This window comes from Saccopteryx bilineata, chromosome 3, assembly GCF_036850765.1.
Source record: "Saccopteryx bilineata isolate mSacBil1 chromosome 3, mSacBil1_pri_phased_curated, whole genome shotgun sequence".
Classification (NCBI taxonomy): Eukaryota; Metazoa; Chordata; class Mammalia; order Chiroptera; family Emballonuridae; genus Saccopteryx; species Saccopteryx bilineata.
The window spans coordinates 298,225,507-298,250,613 of record NC_089492.1 but is presented as its reverse complement, the minus strand read 5'-3'; the positions used below and the strand labels follow the sequence as shown (position 1 = coordinate 298,250,613).

Sequence of the window (25,107 nt, the reverse complement as noted above, 5' to 3'; positions counted from 1 at the left end):
TTCACTGGTCATTAAATGTTGAGTATATGAACTGCTCAGATTTTAAGAATGGTTTCTGCAGAATGGAGTGGCATTCAGAAATCACCTGTAAAATGCAAGTAATTTCAGAGCTCACAGAAAGTTTCATTTTGTTTAGTATATTCCATTTTTCCATTGGAGAATAACACTAGTACATCAATGTTTTAAAATTATTGTTTTGGTAACCAATGTCCTCCAAGTATGGAGGAAAATATGCATGTGTGTAAATTAGAACTCAATTGAACATGAAAAAAAAGGGTCACAAAAAATGGTTGCAGGACAGACTTTGACATCTACTCAGGGTGGGATAAGACTTTCTGCTGCAGTTTCCCCTGAAATCAGGAAGAAAGGTCTGAAGACAGGTTTCCCTGAAGCCAGGGAGGATGTGACTACTCCATTGCCAGCTTAAGTTCATTATTTCAGAATGTGGTGACCTTTCTTTTTCCCTAGAAGTTATGCATGAAAGACTCTTGTGTAAAACTGTCCAGCCCAAATTGTAGGTACCGTTCTTGAATCTCCAGAGAATTCTTCCTAGTTGATGCACACGGTGTGAAGCTTCCCATTGTGGTAATGTGTCCCTTTTTCTTAGTCTTTTAACTAGCTATTATTATACAATCCAGGCTGTTTATTTGGTGATGTTGTGTAGCTTATTGCATATTCTTTTTTTATATTCTACTTTAGGTTTCATACATTCAAAACCATTTTAATTTTGACTTTTTTTTTTTGCAAAAGAGACAGAGGGAGGATCAGATTGGGGCAGACAGGAAGGGAGAAAGATGAGAACCATCAATTCGTTCTTGTGGCACCTTAGTTGCCCATTGATTGCTTTCTCATGTTCCTTGACCTGGGGGGATGCAGTTGGCCAGTGACTCCTTATTGAAGCCAGCAACCTTTGGGGTCAAACCAGTGACCATGGGAACATGTGGAAGATTCCAGTTGCAAACTGGTGAGCCTGCAATTATGCCAACAATTTTGGGGTTTCAACCTGAGTCCTCTGCACCCCAGGTTGATGCTCTAGCAACTGCACCAGCTCCTGGTCAGGCTACTTGTTTCTTGATTGAAATATTTTTCTCCAACAAGGCAAGAATTAAGATTTTATTGCCCCACCAGTGGTAGTAGTATTTTCAGCTGAAGGGCAAAAGTACTGTTACATGACTCAGTAAAACAATGGGAGGGCATGGTGCTAAGTATGAGAATGTTCAGATAAGTGATGAGGGGGTGACTCACTGGCAGGATGTTCGAGGGCCTGAGGGTTGGAAGAGGTAAGATATTACTGGGATTGCTCAGGTGGAGTTACGGGATCTGCCTGGCACAGGGTCACACAAAATTCAACCCATCTAGTGGAGGATTTTGGTAAGGAGCGATGTACCCAGACCCAACTTTACTCTGAGGGGAAAAAATATTGTAACTCTAGAAACAATGCACTGAATACAAGATCTACAAGGGACTCAAAGGTCAGAAAGAAAAGGTGATTTTTTTCTTTAACAGAAAAAGGGTCAACAGGGCTAGAAAACTTAACCAAAAAATCCCAAAACATCCACTAACCCAAAGAACTAGCTGAGGGCTACCAAAGGTGAGGGGTTTGTGAAGTGGAACAAAAAACTAAAATATTATAGGATTTTAAAAATATTAAATTGGAAAATGAAAATTTGAAACGCAATAGTATGATCACTGTTGGAAATGATATGGGTAAAGCATCTGAGGTCATTATGGCTGGAAAGTTAGAACTCTAGACACTGGACAGAAAGGGGCCACACCGTGAACATGACAAACTCAGAAGAGGCCCGCATGGTGGCCTTGCAAACGCAGAGACCTGAAGTAACCACACAGGATGGTCTGATACTAAAACTAAAAGCAGTTCATGGTGAGTAGTCCTGTCCTAGAACAGTATTTTCTAACAAAGGTGCATACTTACCTTAATTGAGTTTGTCTCTTGACTTTTGCATCTACAGTAATGTATTGGCTAACATACCTTTGTAATGGAAGAGTAATCTTTTCCTACGCCTTCCAGGCACAACCACCCCACCAGAGCAAACACCAAGGAACCCATTTATTGTTATCATATAAATTGTTAACTGTTACTTATCCTATCTGTGTCTGTGTAAAAGAATTCTGAGTCTATACTTTTTATCCTATCCCAAAGATTTTTTTACTTTGCTTTCTCCCACCTCTCTAATCTACCAGCTGGTTTCTGGGTAGATGAATGTCTCCCTGCTCACAGAAACATAACGTCAGGTGAAACTGTGTGAGAAGTAAAGCCTAAATCCCCGTGTCAGGAGAGAGAGCTGAGCACCCCTTTGGGAGAAGTGAAGTGTGTGGCATAGACACCCCCCCCCCCAAGCTTGTGATTCCTCCACCACTTGGATCTTTGTCTCTGATGGAACCTTGGTGTCTCAACCATGGAAGGGAAGGGAGGTCACCTTTTACACACGCCAAAGCAGCAGTCACATTAATCAATTTTCAGGAGCATGAGTTGCACTCCCTCTTTCCCTGCTCCAATTTGCTCTCCAGTTTTTCCAGCTCCATTTCAGAATCAGCCTGTTGCCTGACCAGTCGCTAGAAATAGCTTGGTTGTGAGAAGCCACAGCTGGGCAGATCATCAGCCCCAGAGAGGGGTTGCTGGGTGGATCACAGTTGGAGCTAATGGTGGAGTCTGTCTCTATCTCTGCTCCTCTTACTTATTTTTAATTTACTTTAAAAATGTTTTTTTCATTGTTAATTTTTAGAGATAAGAGAGAAGGGAGAAGCAGAAAGTATCAACTTCTAGTAACTGCTTCATGTATGTACCCTGAGCAAGCAAGCCCAGGGTTTCTTCTGATAACCTTAGCATTCCAGGTCGATGCTATATGCACTGCGCCTCCATAGGTCAGGTTTCTCACTTATTTTCTAAAAATTTTCTTTGTTTTTTGTTTTTTTAAAGCTAAGTCTCTTTTAATTTCTTTTATTTATTCATTCATTCCAATTTTTTTTAGCGAAAGGAGAGACAGAGAAAGAGAAGGAGGGAGGAGCATGAAGCATCAACTCCCATATGTGCCTTGACCAGGCAAGCCCAGGGTTTTGAACTGGTGACCTCAGCATTTCCAGGTTGACACTTTATCCACTGCAACACCACAGGTCAGGCCTAAAAATATTCTTTATTAGAGAACAAAATGAGGGTTGGAGCAGAAAGCATCAACTCATTAGTTGCTTTTTATATGTGCCTTGACACAGAAAGCCCAAGGCTAACTGACATCAGCATTTCAGGTTTATACTTTATCCACTCTGCCACTACAGGTCAGGCCCCTCCTCTACCTCAGAAAAAATAAAGCACAAACTTGACATGCTTCAACCTAGTAGAATTTTAAAATACTCCCTGCCTAATTAGATGGCAGTACAGTAAATAGAGCACTGGCCTCGGATACAGAGGACCCAGGTTCAAGACCCTGAGCTCACCAGGCTGTGAGATTATACACATGACCTCAAGGTAGCTGGCTTGAACTTAAACGTTGCTGGTTTGAAGCCCAAGGTCACTGGCTCAGATAGAGCTCCTGATAAAACCACATAAAAGAAAGTAACCAGCCTTACTAGGCGGTGGCACAGTTGAGAGCGTCGTACTGGGGTGTGGAGGATCCAGATTCAAAACGATGAGGTCACCAGCTTAAGTGTGGGCTCATCTGGTTTGAGCAAGGCTCACCAGCTTAAGTCCCAGCTTGCTGGCCTGAGCAAGGGGTTACTCAGTCTGCTGTAGCCCTTTGGTCAAGGCACATATGAGGAAGCAATCAATGAACAAGTTAAGATATCGCAATGAACAATTGATGCTTCTCATCTCTCCCTTCCTGGCTCTTCATATCTGTCCCTACTTCTGTTTCTCTGTCTCTGTCACACACAAAGAATGTGAATATAAATATGAAGAAATACATAGATTGTAAAAAGTACAAAACCATAGCATTTGCAGAAGCATGGCCACACATAAAAGGTATTGTGCTAAGTGCAATAAGTCACACAAAAAAAGACATCTACCATTTCATGTCAATTATGTGTGTAATCTAAAAAACAATATACATGAATAATAAACCAAACACAGACTCAAAAAAGTAATTCAGACTTTGTAAAGTACATGAAGGTCTAACCACTATATGGCATAGCTGAAACTATAAATATTTCAAAATAATATTGAATGAAAGAAAATGCAAAAGAATAGAAAATTTATCCCTAGAATGATTACATAAAAGTTCAACTGATAAACAATCATTCTTTATAACCAAAATTTTTAAATGAGTGGACCCTGAAACAGCAAACATTTTGCATCATGACATTATACAGAAGAAATATTTCTTAGACAATGTATTCAAATTATTCAACAATAACTATAAAGTACAATTTTAAAGACACTTAAATAACCCAATGGCTTTTTTCTAGTTTTATATTTCAGCTAATGCTACAAAACATGCAGGCTATAATCCTCCTCGCAGAATAAAAGCAAAACTCTTTATTTCTAAATAAAGAAACCATTAGAAAGCTACAAGATATGGAAAGACTATTCTTTAAACATTTCAGATTAAGCTTTGCACAGTGGCAGTATCATAGCAAATGAGGTTTATTCGAGGAACGATTATTGCTAATTGAAAACATTTCTTAAGCATTTCAGATTAAGTACACCATGTAAAGGTACATGCTGAGAAAACAAATGAAAAACCTCATTAGTTTCTCCTGAAGTAAACTTGAATTAAAAAGCAAAGTCATTTCCTAATTATGAAGTGCCCAATAATGCTGTATTCCTATTCTTACCAAAGAAAAATCCTGCTTATTGTAATCAGCACTTATGATTCTCAAAGCACAAATATGACAAAGACCTAATTAAAAACTGAAAACACAAAAGACATAGTCCTGAGTAGCTCTCAGATATGTAAGAGAAAGGCAGAATGGCAGTGATGATGTAAACAGGTAATAGTGGACACTTTCCTACCTGCTGGGACATACTCTAAGGTCACCTATGTAAGTGACTTACTGAAAAACTCTATGAGATACAGTGAGTCATGAAATTAATGTGGTCAATTAGGAAATAGACTGGAAATATTTTACTACTTTTTCAACTCATAGGGAGATTGAAAGACATTCTACCTGCATGCACTCCAAATGGGATCCACCTGGCAACACCCATCTGGGGCCAACGCACTCAAACAAATTGAGCCATGGCTGCTAGAAAAAACAGAAAGAGAAGGGAGGAGGAGATGGGTGGAAAAACAGATGGTCACTTCCCGTGTATGCCCAGACTGAAATTACACCCATGACATCAACATACCATACTGATGCCTACCACTCAGCCAAACGGCCAGGAATTAGATTGAGAATTTTTAATGATAGTTCATACTAAGCTAAAAAAAGTTTTGAAGACTTAGATTTTTGCATTTTGGGGAGGTGTCTTGTGCTAAGAAGTCACTGAGTCTACGCTTGTAGGTCATGTGAGAAACCTCCACAGGATTAGAAATGACAAACCTGAAAACATGTCTCTGACCAGGTGGTAGTGCAGTGGAAAGAGCATCACCCTGCATAAGACCCAGGTTCAAAACGCCAGTCATGGCTTGAAAGTGAAATCACCAGCTTGAGTGCAGGATTGCTGGCTTGAGCATGAATGAAATCATACACGACACTGGTTGGTGGCTTGAAACCTAAGTTTGCTGGCTTCAGCACGGGGTCATTCACTCTGCTGTAACCAAGCCAGTGAAGAGACATATGAGAAAGCAATCAATGAACAGCAAAGGGCAGCAATAAAGAATTGATGCTTCTCATCTTTCCTTCCTATCTATCCCTAACTGTTCCTCTGTCTTTTACATAAAATTAAAAAGTGTAAACATGACATATGTTCCCAGGTATCTTGAAATTTCTGCACCCAATTACAGATCTTTACCACTTCCATCCTAAACTCCTACATGAAAAAAAACAACAGCTTAGCACACACACGTCACCTACGTGCACAGGTTTCCCAAGTCCCCGAAGCAATGGAAGAGGAGCCACATAATAGTGACCTTCGAAGTCCAAGGGGAGAATTTGGGTACATTGCTAATGTGATGATGGAGGTCACTGGAGCAAAATCACGGTCCAGAGAGAATGCAGCACAGGACGTGTTGAAGAGACCAGCTGTCCCTCTATGACAACAGGAATACACCTGGGCCTCTCACAGCCCTTTCCACTGCAGCAGCTTCCCAACCACACTGTAAGGTCTGGCCTCCGCCATGACCTTTAGATCTCTCACCTGTATCATCTGCCTCCTCATCCCACCTACTTGGGCAGAAGGATAGTGATTTTTTTTCACATCCCACTGTTCCTACACTTGTTCCAGAAAGCAAGACATGCTTATTTAAAAATGGAACATGAGTGTTGATATAGATTCTACAATTTCCAATACATTTTGTGCCCTGGTGAAAAGACATGGCACAATATTACAATGTTCTAATAAATATTGTTTTCTGATAGCACTTTAATTGTTCTAGACAACATGTAAGTTTTTACTTTTATTTTTTTATTCATTTTAGAGAGGGAAACAGTCAGTAAATTAATCTGTTACTGCATGTCCCCTGACCAGACATCAAACCTGCTAACTGTCTGATTTGGGACGATGTTCTAACCAACCATGGTATCCAGGAAGGGATAACACTAACTTCATTTTCCCAAGTTGAGGCAGTTGTGCAGCATGGAAACAGGTGTCCTCTCTCCACATACAGCACTCACATTAACTCGGCATCTTGGATGTTCATCATCTCCCACCTGGTCCTACAGCCTCACAGCTACTGGATTCAGGCTACTTTATTACAAAGCACCTTTTAGAGTGACAGCACTGTCCTGTGTGTGCTCACTTCATGCAGTGTCAGAAGAACAGTGACAGGACATCACCTAATATTCAGATAAACACATTGGCAGAGATAAAGAACTGACTTGGATAACATCACTAAGAAAAAGTGAGAAAATTTTAATTTAGTGAGAAAAGTGGAGGCAGAAACATAGTCCAGCAGGTGCCTCAACTGGGATCCACCTGACAAGCCCAGTAGGGGGTGATGCTCTGCTCGAGGGGGCCCCTTGCAAGCACAGCCATTTTTTAAGACCTGAAGTGGAGGCCAGAGATTCAACCTAAGCACCTGAGGACAGCTCGCTCTAATTAAGCCATGGCTGCGGGAGGAGACAAGTGAGAGAGAAACAAGAGGCAGAAGCCTGGAGAAGCAGATGAGCACTTCTCCTTTCTGTCCCAACTTATACTCAAACCAGAACATTCACATGCTGGGCTGACATTCTACCACTGAGGCAACAAGCCAGGGCTGAGAATAATTTTAAAACCGTAATATAATGCTGTTATTCTCCAATGGAAAAATGAAATACACTAGACAAGATGAAACTTCGTGATCTCTGTGAAATGACTTATATTTTCCAGTTGATTTCTCTATGACACTACATTCCAAAAAAGCCCTTCTTAAAATCTCTAAGCAGGTCATATAAGTAACATTCCATGACCATTAAAAAAAAAGAGGCCCTGGCCAGTTGGCTCAGTGGTAGAGCATCGGCCTGCCATGCAGAAGTCCCAGGTTCGATTCCCGGCCAGGGCACACAGGAGAGGCGCCCACCTGCTTCTCCACCCCTCCCCCTCTCCTTCCTCTCTGTCTCTCTCTTCCCCTCCTGCAGCTGAGGCTCCATTGGAGCAAAGATGGCCCGGGCGCTGGGGATGGCTCCTTGGCCTCTGCCCCAGGCGCTAGAGTGGCTCTGGTCGCGGCAGAGCGACCCCCCGGAGGGGCAGAGCATCGCCCCCTGGTGGGCATGCCGGGTGGATCCCGGTTGGGGGCATGTGGGAGTCTGTCTGCCTCCTCATTTCCAGCTTCAGAAAAATACAAAAAGAAAAAGAAATAACTATAGTAGGTTTTTTATTAAAGTAAAAGGGATAACTGCATAGTGAGTTTCTATAACCAAGAGTCATGAGTGTTGGGAAAAATTGTACAGAAATGCAATGTATAAAAAATCATTCACGTTAGAAATCTATGAGATTTCTACTTGGCAAATAACTATGAGCATTGTTGAATTACCTATGTTGATGCATTACTTCCCTTTCCTAATGAACACATGCACACACATTTCTTTATTAGTCCTCTTACTCCTACATCTTCAGGTTACTAATGTATCTAATGCATTTTTGTGTATCAAACCATGAAAATTTGTTTACAGACTCAAATAAAAATATATGAAATAATACACATAGGATCAACATTTTAAAAAAACTTAATTATACTAAAGTGGATTTTCAATTACTAGAATTTGTGAAGCAGAGCACTGTGATACTGGAGGGTGAGCAGCAGTTACAGAAGAGACCACAAGGCAGATAAAACAGACACACGCATGACTCACAAGCCCTGGAGGAACAGCACAGCCTGCCTGAGTCCATTCATGGAGGCCACGGGAGAATGCCGGAAGAGAGAAGCAGGACTCAGAACACAAGGTTTTAACAGGTTCCATCTGCAGACTCCTCAGTGTTCTGAAGTTAATTTTAAGTTGTTAAAAATAAACCATGAAGAGCACCTATTTGGTAAGTTACGCAAAGAACATAGCTAAGGGTAAAACACGGTGACAGACCTGAGGTGGGAGAAATTCTATCACTCACAGGGGTGCAGTAAGGCTTGCATACTGTGTAAAGCTTTCCCATGTTCTTTATGTCTGTTTCTCTTCTATCCAGTCTTAGCAGATGTTGAGTAAATATAAATTAGGACAAAGACTTTGTAACATAAATTGCACTTTAAGGCTTAATTCTCTGATGCTCAAAGAGTGTTTAACTAAGGTTTAATGTTTTGCCAAATTACTTACATTTCTGTTTCTCTCAATCATGAATTCCACAATGTTGAGCAAGTTTTCAGTGCAGATAAAAAGTATCGCCAACATACTTTACATTTGCAAGGTGCCTCTCTGGCATGTGTTTTCTTGATTAGGAAGGTAAAAGCAGTCATTTCAGTTTTTGCCACACCTCCATATTTATAAGGCTTCTTTTGATAATGAATTCTTGAATGTTTACTATGATTCCCCTGACAAAAAAAACAAACACCTTAATACGCTCCCTACAAATACAAGATTTCTATCCAGTATGAGATTCCTAATGGTGAGTGACCTGTCAGGACTGGCCAAAGTCTTTGCTCATTCTTTTTGTTAGTAAGGCTTTTCTTCAGTATGAGTCCTCTGATGTCTAGTAAGGTATGAGGAGCAATTAAAGGCTGTGCCACTTTCTGGGTATTGATAGGGCTTCTCCAATATGAACTCTTTGATGTTTAATAAAACTTGATGAAATTCTAAAGGCTTTGGCACATTCTCTACATTTCTATGGTTTCTCTATGTGAATTCTTTGATGTACAGTAAGGATCGATTTCTGGATAAAGGTTTTGCCACATTCTAAACATTTATGAGGCCTCTCTCCAGTATGAATTTTCTGATGCTCAGTAAGATTTGAGGAATGACTAAAGAGTTTGCCGTATTCTCTTCATTTGTATGGTTTCTCTCCTGTGTGAGTTCTTTGATGTTTAGTAAGAGTGGAGGGGTGAGTAAAAGCTTTACCACATTGACTGCATTTGTATCGTTTCTCTTTTGTGTGAGTTACTTGGTGCGTAGTAAGACTTGAGATTTGAGTAAAAGCTACGCCACACTGGCTGCATTTGTTTGGTTTTTCTCCTGTGTGAATTCTTTGATGTACAGTAAGACTTGATACTTGGGTGAAAGCTTTGCCACATTCTCTGCATTTGTATGGTTTCTCTCCAGTGTGACTTCTTTGATGTACAACAAGAGTTGAGGAACAGGTAAAGGCTTTGCCACATTCGCTACATTTGTACGGTTTCTCTCCTGTGTGAATTCTTTGATGCACTCTAAGAGTGGAGGAATCATTAAAGGCTTTGCTACATTCTCTACATTGATATGGTTTCTCTCCTGTGTGAGTTCTTTGATGTCTAGAAACAGATGAGGAACGGTTAAAGGCTTTACCACATTGTCTGCAATTGTATGGTCTCTCTCTTGTATGAATTCTTTGATGTACAGTAAGTAATGATTTCCGGGTAAAGGTTTTGCCACACTCTAAACATTTATGAGACCCCTCCCCAGTATGAGTTTTCTGATGCTCAGTAAGAGTTGAGAAACGACTAAAGGCTTTGCCACATTCTCTGCATTCGTATGGTTTCTCTCCTGAGTGAGTTGTCTGATGTCTAGTAAGAGCCGAGGAACGGTTAAAGGCTTTGCCACATTCTCTGCATTCGTATGGTTTCTCTCCTGAGTGAGTTGTTTTATGTATAGTAAGAGCTGAGGAATGGTTAAAGGCTTTGCCACATTTCCTGCAATTGTATTTTGTCTTTCTTGTATGAGTTCTTTGATGTTGAGTAAGGTGTGATTTACGGATAAACATTTTGCTACATTCTAAACATTTATGAGACCTCTCTCCCGTGTGAATTTTTTGATGTTTAAAAAGGGTTGAGGACTTGCTAAAGGCTTTGCCACACTGTATGCATTTGTGAGGTTTCTCTTTGGTGTGAATATTTCTCTCATTTAAATTAAGACATGAATGCCAATTAAATGTCTTACCAGATTTTTTATGTTTTTCTCCACTATGAACTTTCTTACATTTATTTACATTGAATATTTCACTGAAAGCTCTGGTAAATAAATTGTAAGTGTAAGCTTCCTCCTCAGTATGAATATTCTCTTCTTCAGTATGATCTGAAGATTGTTTAGCATATTTGACACATTTACTTTGTTTGTTTGTTGTCTCCACAATATGAATCACGCGATGAATGTTAGAATGTGATATCTGGTCAAATACTTTTCTGTGTTCATAATGGTTCTTGAGAAATGGAGCCTTTTCATTTTGATTATGAATAGATTCTTGTTTAAAATTTTTCCAATGTTCACTGTATTGATAACTTCTGTCTTCATTATGTGTACTCTGGTAATCATCAAAGATAGATATGCTTTTACTCAACAGTATAATTTCATTTAACATATAAACTTATTCCCAAATAACTACTCTATGATACCTACTAAACCATGTTGATTGTACAGAATTTGCTCCAAATTTAATAAATATTATAAACATTGACATGAAAAAACATTTCAAAAACAAATCCAGCTGACCAGGTGGTGGCGCATTGGATGGAGTGTCAGACTGCAGAAGACCCAGGTTTGAGACCCCGAGATCGCCAGCTTGAGCACGGGCTCATCTGGTTTGAGCAAAAAGCTCACCAGCTTGGACCTAAGGTCACTGGCTCGAGCAAGGGGTTACTCAGTCTGTTGGAGGCCCACAATCAAGGTACATATGAGAAAGCAATCAATGAACTGAGGTGTCGCAATGAAAAACTGATGATTGATGCTTCTCATCTCTCTCCGTTCCTGTCTGTCCCTGTCTATCCCTCTCTCTGTCTCTGTTAAAAAAAAAATTCAAGGATTATTTACTCCAAGGATTACATAACTTCCTAACCATTCTAAATTTTCTTTTCAAAAATATATAATAGTAAATAAGTTTTGATCTTGGTGGGCAAGCCCGCTAAGGCATAAACTTTTCCCCATGTGGGGATTTTGCTCAATTGGTCAGCAATGGAGCCATTTTTTTAATGCCTGGGGTAGAGTCCACAGAGCCATCCTGAGTGCTCAAGGCCAGCTCACTGGACCAATCCAGCCATCACTGTGGAAGGGGAAGAGAGAGGGGGAAGCAGGAGGAGGACAGGCAAAGAAGCAAATGGTTGCTTTTACTATAGACCCTGATTCCGAAATGAACCCTGGACATCTAAACTTTTGACCATTCACAATCATTAACGAAATGGGCCAGAGCCAATTTGCACTTTAAGAAACTGATAGACAATGTAGCTGACTTAAAGAGGGAGTTTCACAAATATGTAATACTTTTGATTTATTTAGAAAACAAAGAGTTAACCAGAAATAATAGTACTGCCCTGAACAAAGAGCTCAGTTGGTTGGAGCATCATCCTGAAGCATAGAATTTGCTGCAATTCCCAACCAGGGTACATACAGGAGCAGACAGATGTTCCTGTCTCTTTTTACATTTTTCTCATCCTCTTTTTTTTGTTTTTTTTTGTTGTTTTTTTTTTATTCATTCCAATTTACAGATAGGAAAACTGAGTCACAAAGAGTTTAAGTAACTTGCTCAAGATCACACATCTAGTAGGTGACAACAGCCAGGCTTTTAGTCCAGTCAATCCAGCTCCGCTTTCTTTCTTTTCTTTTTTTTTTTTTTTAATTTTATTTATTCATTTTAGAGAGGAGAGAGAGAGAGACAGAGAGGGAGAGAGAGAGAGACAGAGAGAAGGTGGGGAGGAGCTGGAAGCATCAACTCCCATATGTGCCTTGACCAGGCAAGCCCAGGGTTTCGAACCGGCGACCTCAGCATTTCCAGGTCGACGCTTTATCCACTGCGCCACCACAGGTCAGGCGCATCCTCTTTTTTTGATAAAATCAATGTAAGAAGTTCTTTGTTTTTGTTTTTGAAAAAGGCAGGGAAAGTGACAAAACATTTATTTGCTCTTTTTTGAACCTTTACCAGAAAATCAAACCAGCAATCTGTGCTCCAGGACAATTCTACAACCAAATGACGTATTCAGGCAGGACTCAATTTCTTTTTTATGTTCACAGAGACAGAGAGAGGCAGGTAGAAAGAGAGGATCAAAAAGAAAACATTCATTGTTTTTTCACCCTGCTGTCCATTCACTGACTGCTTATCCTGTGTGCCATTACCAGCAATTAAATCCACAATGTATTTGTTTAAGGACGACACTCTAACCAAGTGAGTTGTTAACAGGCCAGAGTAGAGTAAACACTTAACCAATTAATAATACTAATTGTCCCACCAAGGAAAATATACTTCATTGTTTTCACTGTCATTCCACTATGCAAAGGCTGTAGGCTTAATCCCTGGTTAGGGCACATATAGGAAAAGATCAATGTCTATGTCACTATCTCCTCTCTCTCTAAATACAGTGGTACCTTGACACATGGGGACTTTAAATCATGAGCAATTTGAGAGATGAGCAGCCACTCATGGGATTTTTTGGTTTAAATCACAAGCGGATATTTGAATTCAGAGCTTCTGCCACCCTATACTAAATGGTCTGCTGAACGTTCTGAAAGGGAAGAGGAAACAAACTTCCATGGAAAGGTTTTTGTTGAAACAGCCTCTAAGTGAAAGCGAGGAAAGTGTGGCAAAAAAGCCAAAAGTCAGTGAAGAAAATGATTAAGCAAAGTAAAAGAATAGCAATTAAGTTTAGCAATAAAGTTACATATCATATGTAGTGTGAAAGTTAAATCCTGCAATTAAATGTAGTGTTAAATGTGAAGAAAGTAAGTTATGTTAAGCGACAGAGCACGAAATGAAATCCTCCTCTGCCAGTCTCCTCCCCCTCCGCCAGCATCTTCACCTGAACTTGAAGGTAAATACACTTCATAAACCAGTTTATTTCTTTACACTCTTTCTTATTGTGTGTGTGTATAGATATATGTATTTGTTATTTATTAAGTACATTTTCTTATTTAAAAGCATATATGTAAAACAAAATATTTGTGTGGTTTTGGGAGGCTGGAACAAATGAACTGCATTCCCATTAATTTAAATAAGGTATTTCGATTTGTCACATGAGCAATTGAGTCACAAGCTCAGCCATAAAACAAATTAAACTCATGTGTCAAGGTACCACTGTATAAAAATAACAAAAAATAATTGTGGCAGGTTACTTCTGTCCACATTAATATCCTTTCTTCTCACCACTCTTCCTAAATTTGAGGCTTTCATTAAGTTTACATTATCAAAAACAAAACCTTCCATATCTTACCAGTATTGTTTTAGAGAAAAAATCGTTGATTCCTCGCTTTTGTAACAAGGCCTGGTTGTCTTCAGATGGCATAGCTGAAAGATACAAAATATGACAGTTATGACAGAAGGTAATTGGATATACTAGCAGTTATTGACAAAATTACATTTTAAGTACACCAAAGGCAGGTTAAAAGTTCAAGGCAAGATCAAGAAAGGTAACAATGAAAAAAGTCACATCAGAGAGGAATAAAAAATTACATCTATTACTAACAATATCTGCTGAAACACCCAAGCACACAAGGGCAATATGGTAAGAACATTTCTAAGTACCAGTTTCTTCTCAAGAAACACAGAAATGACAGTACTGTATGCTCAATGAACTGGTTGTTTTGCTGCTTCCTGAAAGACCGTTTCTGTTTTGAATAATAAACTGCCAAGAGAATGGCAGTACATGGTGAATGCACTGTAAAGACCATTTTTTAAAAAGTGAGTAATTGTTCAAGCACACAGAGAGTGCAATACTGAAAACAGATTATCATAAACTGAAACAGCATGAGTAGTGGTGGTGCAGTAAAGAGAGTGTCAACCTGGGATGCTGAGGTACCAGGTCTCAGTGCCTTAGGCCTCTATCCTGAGCATAACCTCATTTGCCTTGAATGCAGACTCCAAAGTTTAAGAATGAAGAGAATGAAGACACCAGGCCTGACCCGGTAGTAGCACAATAAACTGAGTGTTGGCTGAGATGTTGAGGTACCCAGGCCAAAATCCCAAGGTCGCCAGCTAAAGTGTGGGTACATCAGTTTAACAGTGGGGTCACTGACTTATGAGTATCTATTCCCAGCAGGTCACTGGCGTAGATATGACCCCATGGTCACTGGCATGAAGCCCAAGTTCACTGGCTTAAACAAGGAATCAGAGTCAGTGGCTCAGGTGGAGCTCCCCGTCAAGGCACATATAACAAAGCAGTCAATTAACAACTAACGTGCCCCAACTAAGAGTTGATCATCCTTCTCTTCTCGCTGTTTATGACTGTCCCTCTCTCTCAGGAAAAAAAAAGACAGGCAAAGAAAACAATATCAAGGTCACAAGCTTAGGAAGGCTTCACTGTCTCAGCTGAAGACCTCAAGTCAAGACACATATAAGATGTTGTCACTGAACTAACTAGAATGACTCAACTATGAGTTGGACCTTTTCATCTCTCTCCCTTGCTCTCATCACTCTCAGTAATAAAAAGGAGAAGTGGGGGAGAGGGTAACCTTAAAATGAAGAAAAAATTATCAGGGTCATTGTAAAATAAAGAAAAAATATAAAAAATAAATATAAATGTTAAGAAATAAAATGATGATAAAAACAAATTAAACCATAGCATTTGCAGAAGCATGAACACACATAGAAGGTATTGTGCTAAGTGAAATCGGACTGGCAGAGAAACACATATAGCATATGATGTCAGTTATATTTGGAATCTAAAGAACAATATAAATAAATAAACAACCAGAAAGAGACACACAGTTATAGTGAACAGAATGATGGCTGCCGCAAGGCAGGGGAGTTGGAAAAGTCGGACAAAAAGTTGAAACACTTTAAGAGAACACATTGGTAGTTACAGAACGGTCATGAGGTGTAAAGTGCAGCATGGGCACTACAGTAAATAATAATGTATTAACTATGCTGGGTCCTGGAAATACCATGGGCAACACATTCAGAATTTATAAAGTATATTAAGGACTAACCAGTACATCTGAAACTAGTTCAAAATAATACTGAATAAAAAAAAATGCAAACTATGAACAGAAAATTATCCTACGGAATTTTGAAAATTATGTTTCAGTGATCAAAAATCATTGTATATTAACTATTTTATAACTGAGTGTACCATCAAACAGCAAAGTTTGCATCATGACAATATACACCAGAAAAATGTCTTACACAAGGCATTCAAATCATTCAAAAATAACTATCAAATATTATTCAAATAAAGATATTTAAGTGAGCCTGACCAGGCAGTGGTGCAGTGGATGGAGCGTCGGACTGGGATGCAGAGGACCCAGGTTTGAGACCCCCAAGGTCACCAGCTTGAGTGCAGGCTCAACTGGCTTGAGCAAAAAGCTCACCAGCTTGGACTGAAGGTCGCTGGCTCCAGCAAGGGGTTACTCGGTCTGCTGAAGGCCTGCGGTCAAGGCACATATGAGAAAGCAATCAATGAACAGCTAAGGTGTCACAATGAAAAACTGATGATTGATGCTTCTCATCCCTCTCCATTCCTGTCTGTCCCTATCTGTCCCTGTCTCTGACTCTCTCTCTCTCTGTCCCTGTAAAAAAAAAGGATTAAAAATATTTAAATGATATGGTAAATTTTTTCTGGTCCTGTATTTCAGCTACTCTTACAAAAATCTGTAGGATATAATCCACGTAAAAAAATAACCTTCATATCTAAATAAAGCATTACAAAGTTTTGAAATATTAAGAGACTAATTTAATCTTTAACATTTCAGGTTAAGCACACCATTAGAAAAAAACATGCTGAAAAAGCAAATTAAAAACCTCATCACTGCTTTTGCCTGATATAAACTTGAATTAAGGAACAAAGCCGCTTCCTGGATATGAAGTGCCCAATAATGCTGTATCCCACTTTACCAAAGGAGAACAATTCTGCATGTGTACCAGCACATGTGAATCCAAAATATGCCATCAAAGATCTCATGAAAAACTGAAAACACATAGGAAAATTCCCAGGCAGCTCTCAACTGCACAAGAAAGAATTACAGAATGAAGGTGATGATGAAAGCAGGTAACAGTGGACACTTTCCTACCTGCTGGGCAATACTCTAAGGTCGCCTATGGAAGGACTCTATGAGATACATAGAGATATGAAATTAATGTAGACAATTAAAAATTACAGACTGGAAATATTTTTTTCTTTTCAAGTTAAAGAAGGAAAGATAGAAAGACTTGTGCATGCATCTCGATGTGATGCATATAAAACCCCACCTGCAGCCGTTGTTTTATCCATCTGGGGCCATGGTTGCAACTGACCTATTTTGAGTGCTGGAGGTACAGAAACCACACAGCCATCCTCAGAGCCCAGGGATAATACACTGGAAACAAACAAGACATGACTTCAGGAGGTAAAGAGAGAGTAAAAGAGAGAGAGACCATGGAGTGGAGAAGCAGATGGTCACTTCCGCGGCATGCCGTGATTGGAATCTAATCCAGAACATCAATATGCTAAGCTGAGGCTCTCTCACTGGGACAAAGTGCTAGGGTCCAGACCAGAAACTAGTAACAATAACATTGGGAAACAAAATTTTTGTTGCATCCACAAAGACACTTGTTCTTACCTAATACGAGTGTGTTGATCTCAAATCTGACATTAATTTTTCTCTGTAAGCTACAGTTTTTTTTGCAATTCAAGGTTTTAGGTTTTCATCTTATTGTAAAATTTTCAACATTTAGTTTAACATAATGAAGTAGAATGTCTTCTTGGGCATCATCTTTGTGAAAATATAATAATGTATAGAAGGCAGTAAATACACTAATACACAAAAAGATGATTGCATCAGAATTTGTCTACAATTTGGAAATAGAACATATTAAAACACTTTTAATCATAAAATTTGCGCAAAACTTATTTAAATTCTATTCAGGCAAAAATTTCTGTACGTAGCTCTTGCGTTTGTGTACTTGTTGAGGACAATCTCGTTTGATGCTCCAGCAGTAGTTTGATCATCACTAACAGCTCCAAGATTTTCAGGAAACTTATCAAGATGACTGTTCAGGAAGTAAATTTTTTTTTTTTTTTTTTTTTTTTTTACAAAGACAGAGTCAGAGAGACGGATAGATAGGGACAGACAGACAGGAACGGAGGATGATGAGAAACACCAATCATCAGTTTTTTGTTGCGACACCTTAGTTGTTCATTGATTGCTTTCTCATATGTGCCTTGACTGTGGGCCTTCAGCAGACTGAGTAACCCGTTGCTCAAGCCAGCATTCTTGGGTCCACGCTGGTGAGCTTTTGCTCAAACCAGATGAGCCCGCGCTCAAACTGGAGACCTCGGGGTCTCGAATCTGGGTCTTTCCGCCTTCCAGTCTGATGCTCTATCCACTGCGCCACCGCCTGGTCAGGTGGGGGAAGTGATCTTAACGCTCATGTTACATCCAATGTTGCAGAAAGCCAACAGCATCCTTTGAACCAGAATTTCATAGTTTTCTCCTTTTTGGTTGCCAAGGAAGTTCTTTGTAACTGCCACAAAAGACTGTCATGCTGCTTTCTCCTCCTTATTCATCTTCCTGGCAAATTCTTCTTCACATATGAGGGTTTGAATTTGAGGTCCTTCAAATACACCTGCTTTTATCTTCTCAAAAGACAAGGTAGGAAAAGCAGAAATAATATGTTGAAAGCATTCACTTTCTCTATCCAAAACCTGAACAAACTGCTTCATTAAGCCAAGTTTGATGTGAAGTGGCGGAAAAATGATCCTGTGTCAATTAACTACAGGTTCATTCACAATATTTTGCATCCCTACTTCCAGAGCTTCATGTTTCGGCCACTCCTTCTGTGTCCAGTGTTTTTCCCAAGCTCAGCTGTCCCACAAGCACAGAAAGCAAGAAAACTTTGTGAAACCTCTCTGTTGCCCTAGCAGGAAATTTACCATTTTAGGATCCACACAAATGATCCAGTTATGCTCCTCATACTTCAGTAAGTCGAAGACGATTTTTATGTTATTATAATCTTCTTGCAGATGAGTTGAACAACCCATTGGAACCGCTGCATAAACATTACCATTGTGTAGGAGAACACATTTCAGACTTTGCTTAGAGCTGTCAAGAAATAGCCGCCATCCTGTTGGACTGTAAGTGGTAACACCTAGCTGGCTGAGAAGACTACTGATATTATGACAGTAAACAATGTGTTTGTCTTCAGACAAAATGTCCACAAAACTTTGTTCACGCTTTCTGAAATAGAATACTTTAGCTGACTGGTGAAGTACATTTTCTTGAAGTCTGGAGGCTAATAACTCAACTGCTTTCTTTGATAGGCCCAAATCGCTTCCTAAGTCATTCAATTCAGGTTGGCTATACTGCTGAGGGGTTAATGACTGCTTGGCATCAGAAGAAGATCCTTCAGATTCTATAACCATTTCCTCATGCATCTTATCAAAATACACTTGATCACCATGTTCACCTTCTTCATCCTTAGAAGAAATAAAACCATTGAAAACTGTAACTGGGAGTGTCTCAGAGTGTGGGATAGGTCGTATTGCTGAAGGAATATTAGGATATGCAATCGTATGCCGTTTTTTCTTGCTGATCCCCTTTGTATGGATCAGACAAAAATAACAGTCACTGCTGTGGTCCTTAGGTTCACGCCAAACCATGGGCATACCAAAAGGCATTTTTTTGCATTTTCCTTTTGTCCAGTCATGAAGCATTTCCTCACAATTATGACATACAATATGAGGAACCGAATTCTTGTCTTGATCGCCAAGAAGAACTTGAAAACTGGCAATATGTGCACATGTCACAAATGATGCAATTTTGCACCTTTGACATTGAAGTGTGTAACAGCCACATATATAACAGAAGGTGTCAGGACTATTCTTATATTTATGCCTACTCGTAGAAGCCATGATTCAATCTTAAAACAAAAGAAGAGGGTGTTTTTTTATCAGATAACAATTTTTTACATTTAAAAACGACTACAATTATGTAAAAGTGCCATTTGTAAAACATCGATTGCCTTGTGGTTATGTTCAATCCAAGAGTCATTGTCCTTTAACTCTAATTTAAACACCAATGTATGCCATTAACTGTAACAAAATTAAAATTGCATAAAAACTGGAGCATGCACTAAAAAATGGATTTCAGATTTGGAACCAGCAATGCAGAAATATATAGAAACAGTTCTAAAACCTCACACAACAGAAAATTTAAAAAATTGTTCCCCAGTGTAATTCATACTAAGCAGAAGAACATTTTGAATTAAAACAGAATTAGATCTTCATACTTTGGGGAGATACTTTGTGTTGTGATGAAATCACTGAGTCTACACTCTGTACAATCTTGTGCATAGGATTAGAAATGATAAATCTGGCCTGACCAGGCAGTGGTGCAGTGGATAGACATCAAATGGGTACATAGAGGACCCATGCACAACACCCAAAGGTTGCTGGCTTGTGCACAGGCTCACAAGCTTCAGTACGGGATTGCTGGCTTGAGCATAAGATCATAGACATGACCCCATGGTCACTGGATTTAGCAAGAGATTACTCCCTCGGCTGTAGCTCCCCATCAAGGCACATAAAAGAAAGCAATCAATGAACAAGTAAGGTGCCACAATGAAGAACTGATGCTCTTATCTCTCTCTCCTGTCTGTCTGTCCCTCTCTATATTTGTCACAAAAAAAGAAAAAGCAAAACACTACAAATGAGAAAAAACAGCTCATCATGTAATTTCTCAGGTATATGCACAGGTTTTCTGTGCTCCCCAAAGCTATGGAAGAGGAGTCATCATGGCAGCCCTCAGTCTTAGTAGAAGACAGACCACACTGCTAATGTAATCATGGACTTCACATAAGCTAAAGCAGGGTCCTCAGAGGATGTCAGAACACAGGACACGTTGGAGACAAGCTGTCCCTCTCTGACAGCAACAAGAATAAACCTGGGCTTCTCACAGCCCTTTCCACTGCAGCAGCTTCCCAACCACACTGTAAGGTCTGGCTTCCTACATGACCTTTAGATCTTTTACCTGCCTCATCTGCTTCCTCCTCCCACCTACCTGGGTGGAAGGATACTGTCATTTTCCTTTCCGGTTCCAATTTCTAATTCATCTCCTGCCCAGGTGAGAAGACATGGTACAATATTACAACGTTCTAGAAAATAACTTTCCAAAATACTGTTTTCTGAAAATACTTTAATCATTCTAGACACATGTAATTTTTCATACACTGAGTTCTAATCAATGTGCATCATAAAGTCTTTCTTTCTACACCACCAAACCCCTATATTTGGTCCCTCATGGCAGAACGCTGAAATCTACCCTGCAAGGTAAAAGGTCCTATGTGACATTCTCCCTAATGAAGGAAACAAAAGCTTCAGGGACAGAATAAACTCAGGAAGAAAGTCATCCTCACCCAGGGAGACCAGGTTCCTGTAGTTCTCAAACATCACATCCATGTACAGTTTCCGCTGAGCTGGGTCCAGGCATTCCCACTCCTCCTGAGAGAAATCTACAGCCACATCCCTGAAGGTCACATCCCTGAAAATCAATGGTTTCTGGAAGAAAAGACACATTAATAGAGGTCCGCAGTCTGAGTTCATAAATCCTACATGAAAACAGGATTTGAAGTGGTTTTGTCCTAAGAGAAAATGATCCAGTAAGATCATTTTAGCGCAGCAATATATATTTTTTCTGACTGTGTGTGTGAAAGAGAAAGGGGTCACACAAACTGGTTTGAGAGAGATGAGAAGCATCAACTCAAGCTGTGGGACTTTTAGTTGTTTACTGCTTTCTGATGTTTCATGACCACGTGCCTGTAGCCAAGCCAGTAACCCAATGGACAAGCCAGCAACTTTTGGACTCATAACAACCATGGGGTAATGTCTATAACCCCACGCTCAAGCCAGGAATCCTGAATTAAAGTCAGTGATCTCGAGGCTTTGAATCTGGGTCTTCAGTGTCCCCAATCAGTGCCTTTTCTACTGTGCCACTACGTGGGTAGGTACTAATTCTCTCAAAAAAATTTTTATCTTTTGTTTTCTTAATCTTTCACACAGTAATATTTCCTAACTTATTTTCTAACACTGAGTAATGAGGATCACACATGTCCATAAATGCACTACACAGAATTGACTTTCCAAGATGAATTTTAAAATTAAGGCATCATCATGACCTGGTAGGTCAGATGGATAGAGCATTCTCCTGATATACCAATGTGGCTGGTTTGATTCCTCGTAAAGACATATTTAAGAAATCAACTAATTAATTATTAAGATGTGAAACAGCAAGTTTATGGTATCTCCCTCTCTCCTTCTATTATTAACAATAGAATTAAGGTATCAACACAGGCTTGTGGATTTCTCAATGCTGTATTTGTATCACTGATGATCAGTTGTGTATATTTGTCAGGTGGAAAAGTCACAAGGTGGAAGTGTAAGCACTTCTTCAATTTTTACATGGACAATAGTGAACTGCCGTTTTCTAAAAATGCTGATTCTCACTCAGGAGTTCTGGGATAAGGCCTGTGTTTCCACAGCTCTAGTAAGCTCATTTTACCAGTGACACCAATGTCTCCAGTCCACGTGCCACACTCTTGAATAGCACAGAGAAAGAAACATGAGGGAAAATATATACATGACTTTGAGCTAAAATTTTAATGGAATTTCTAGTTCTTAAAGAATAGGATGCGCCTGGTCAGGCGGTGGCGCAGTGGATAGAGCATTGGACTGGGATGCAGAGGACCCAGGTTCGAGACCCCAAGATTACCAGATTGAGCGCAGGCTCATCTGGTTTGAGCAAAAAGCCCACCAGCTTGAACCCAAGATCGCTGGCTCCAGCAAGGGGTTACTCAGTCTGCTGAAGGTCCGTGGTCAAGGCACATATGAGAAAGCAATCAATGAACAACTAAGGTGTTACAAAGCGCAATGAAAAACTAATGACTGATGCTTCTCATCTCTCTCCGTTCCTGTCTGTCTGTCCCTGTCTATCCCTCTCTCTCTCTGAAAAAAACAAAAACAGGATGCATTGCAACCATAAATTTACTATACACGATAATCTTAGAACAAGATATTTCTTCCCTTGCTGTGAGACCGCTTTGTGAAACATACAGTGAAGTGTAGACCTTGAGTTTTATTTCAAATGAAATCTACAATTAAAAAAAAAAAAGTACAAACACTGGCCAATACTCATAAAAAACATCATAAGCATCTATAGAAGTTTTTATAATTGATAAAAACTTCTTAAGCAAGAAGAGAAAATAGCTCAAATAATGTTAACATGTTATGCACAGATATAATAGGAGAACTAGGTACAATTTGAAAGTGATACGGCCTGACCTGTGCTGGTGCAGAGGAAAAAGTGTCAACCTGGAACAGTGAGGTTGACAGTCAAAACCCCTGAGCTTTTCTAATCAAGGCACATACTGGAGTTTGTTTTCTGCTCCTACTTTCTTCTCTCTCCCTACATATTTTGTCTTGCTTGCCCTCTCCCTCTTTGAAATGATTTAATAAAAATCTTAAAAATAAAGTAAAATAAAATGATAAAAGATACTGTGATTCTGTAGATTCATCAATCACTTGTGAATGATACTTACTTTGAAATTTGGTTTTCTTGTGACAGAGAGACAGAGAGAGGGACCATCAGGAAAAGAGAGAGATGAGAAACATCAGTTCTTAGTTGCGTCTCCCTAGTTGTTCATTCATTGCTTTCTCATATGTGCATTGATGAGAATGGGGGGGAACTAAAGCAGCGCTACTGGCCCACTTGCTTACCCCTTGGGACAAGCCAGTAACCTTGGGCTTCAGGCCAGAGAACTTTGTGTTTAAGCAAGTGACCACGGGGTCATGTCTGTGATCCGACACTAAAGCTGGTGACCTCCGGGTTTGGAAACTCAGTCCTTGTGTCCCAGTTCAACAGTCTATCCACTGTGCCACCACCAGGTCAGGTGATACTCATTTTTAATAAACAGAGTAGCAAAAAGTACATCCACAATAATAGAAAGTAATTTAAAACAACTGAATTTTTTTCTCTATTTTCTCTGAAAATTTTTATAAACATTCGTGGAGAGCTCTGCTGTAACACTGTAGGCACACAATATGAGTAAGAAAATTATCTGAAAATGGTCATAAAAATAGTAATTTTTGTAAATGTCCATCTACATGTTCCTTAACACTCCTTTAAAATAGCAAGACTTTTTTAGCAATCTAGTGAGTAATTCTCTTTCAGCTGCTCTTCTCTGTCAGAACTTCCTCAGCTATTCTGACCTGTAGAAAGTGCATTTCCTTAATCCTGTCCCAGAGAGGTGACGCTGCAGCCACATGAAACTAAAGCCTACTTTCCCTTCTTATTGATGCTTGAGCCTCTGACCCATCCTCATAAGGATGTTGGACACAGTTGCCCTCCCAGGTTGATGTCACAAAGGAGATATTTCTAGTATCAGAAAGTGACTAGAGAGTAATGGCGGCATGAGAGATATCCCTGTTCACTCTCTTTGAAATTTCAGCAAATTAAACAACTACAACAGTGAAGTAACCCCAGATGGGCTCACAGGACTCCTGAAAAATCCCCACACCAAATGGACTGAAGGTGAGGCCGGTTGAAAGGGCGGCAGAAGAGAAAACGCACTCACTGTCTGCTCTGAAGAGGAGAGAAACTGGCCTGACCAGGTTTTCTTTCTTTTTCTTTGCTGCTGTATGGGAAGAAGGAAGGGCCATGTTGCCTGGGTCTTGTTTACCAAAAAATAAAGAGTCAAGTCCACAGTCCCTGAGCCTCCTTCAGATAGGAGAGACTGAGAGGAGGAGAGGCTGAGAGGCAGAGGAGAAGGTGCTGAACTAAGGGGGTGGGAGGGCTGAGCTCAGGCTCTATGCTACACTTCCTGTGGTCTGTCTTCAGCCCACTCTCTGCACCAACACATAGTGCGGTCCCCCAGCCTCCCAGATGCCAACTCCCTCCCTTCACAGGTAGAAAGAGTGGCAGTGGCAGACCCCTCTGTGGCTCTCCAAAGCCACTCTTTCCTCTGAGAAATAGAGCTTCTCCACATCGGGGCTCCTCGTCTCTTGAGACGTGGGGAGGAGCGCCAGAGACCTTAAATCTCCATTGCTAGGACCTTAAACTACAGTGCTGTAAAGGTATAAAGCTGAAGCCGTAAAACTTTTACTACACACCACACCCACCAATGACTGCGGCCCTGCCTGCATCATTACCAGGAAGGTCGCAGTAGAGTTCTCCCAAGAATCTCAGAGCAATAACTTGCAGTACAACAACACCTACTGGAAAAATATAGTAACCACACAAATATGAAAAGAATATTTCCTTTTACTTTTTTTTCCCTCATTTTATTTACTTTTTTTCTCTTATTATCTTTAATTTCTATATTTTTATTACATACTTCCCTCCTTTGTCCCAAATCCTTCTCTGCCTTCATTTTATCTAGGCTCTCTGTGGGCATGAACAATTCCCACCATAAATTAATCATTTTTTTTATTATTTAGACAATTTAATTTAAAAGTGTGACATTGATCAATAAGAGGACATAGGTTTCAGGTAGATACCTCCACAGCATTTGAGTTC

At 39.8% G+C, this 25,107-nt stretch overlaps 2 protein-coding genes and 2 non-coding genes across 4 annotated transcripts in view; 2 read left to right on the top strand and 2 right to left on the bottom strand.

Annotated features, from left to right (window-relative positions):
- LOC136331893 (zinc finger protein 420-like) overlaps nt 1-25,107 on the bottom strand; it is a 123,226-nt gene that overhangs the window by 89,912 nt on the left and 8,207 nt on the right. The window lies entirely within an intron of this gene.
- On the top strand, nt 4,559-4,703 carry LOC136332600 (U4 spliceosomal RNA). The gene has a single exon (XR_010730781.1). It is a non-coding gene; the product is annotated as a U4 spliceosomal RNA (small nuclear RNA).
- TRNAG-GCC (transfer RNA glycine (anticodon GCC)) lies at nt 7,517-7,592 on the top strand. Its single transcript has one exon. It is a non-coding gene; the product is annotated as a tRNA-Gly (tRNA).
- The window catches only part of LOC136331892 (zinc finger protein 420-like), a 233,756-nt gene continuing 217,708 nt past the window's right edge, over nt 9,060-25,107 (bottom strand). The window contains 4 exon segments of the mRNA XM_066271051.1: nt 9,060-9,265; nt 9,268-10,945; nt 13,839-13,912; nt 20,954-21,095. Of these exon segments, the coding sequence (XP_066127148.1) occupies nt 9,084-9,265; nt 9,268-10,945; nt 13,839-13,912; nt 20,954-21,095 (2,076 nt within the window). The 3' untranslated portion in view covers nt 9,060-9,083.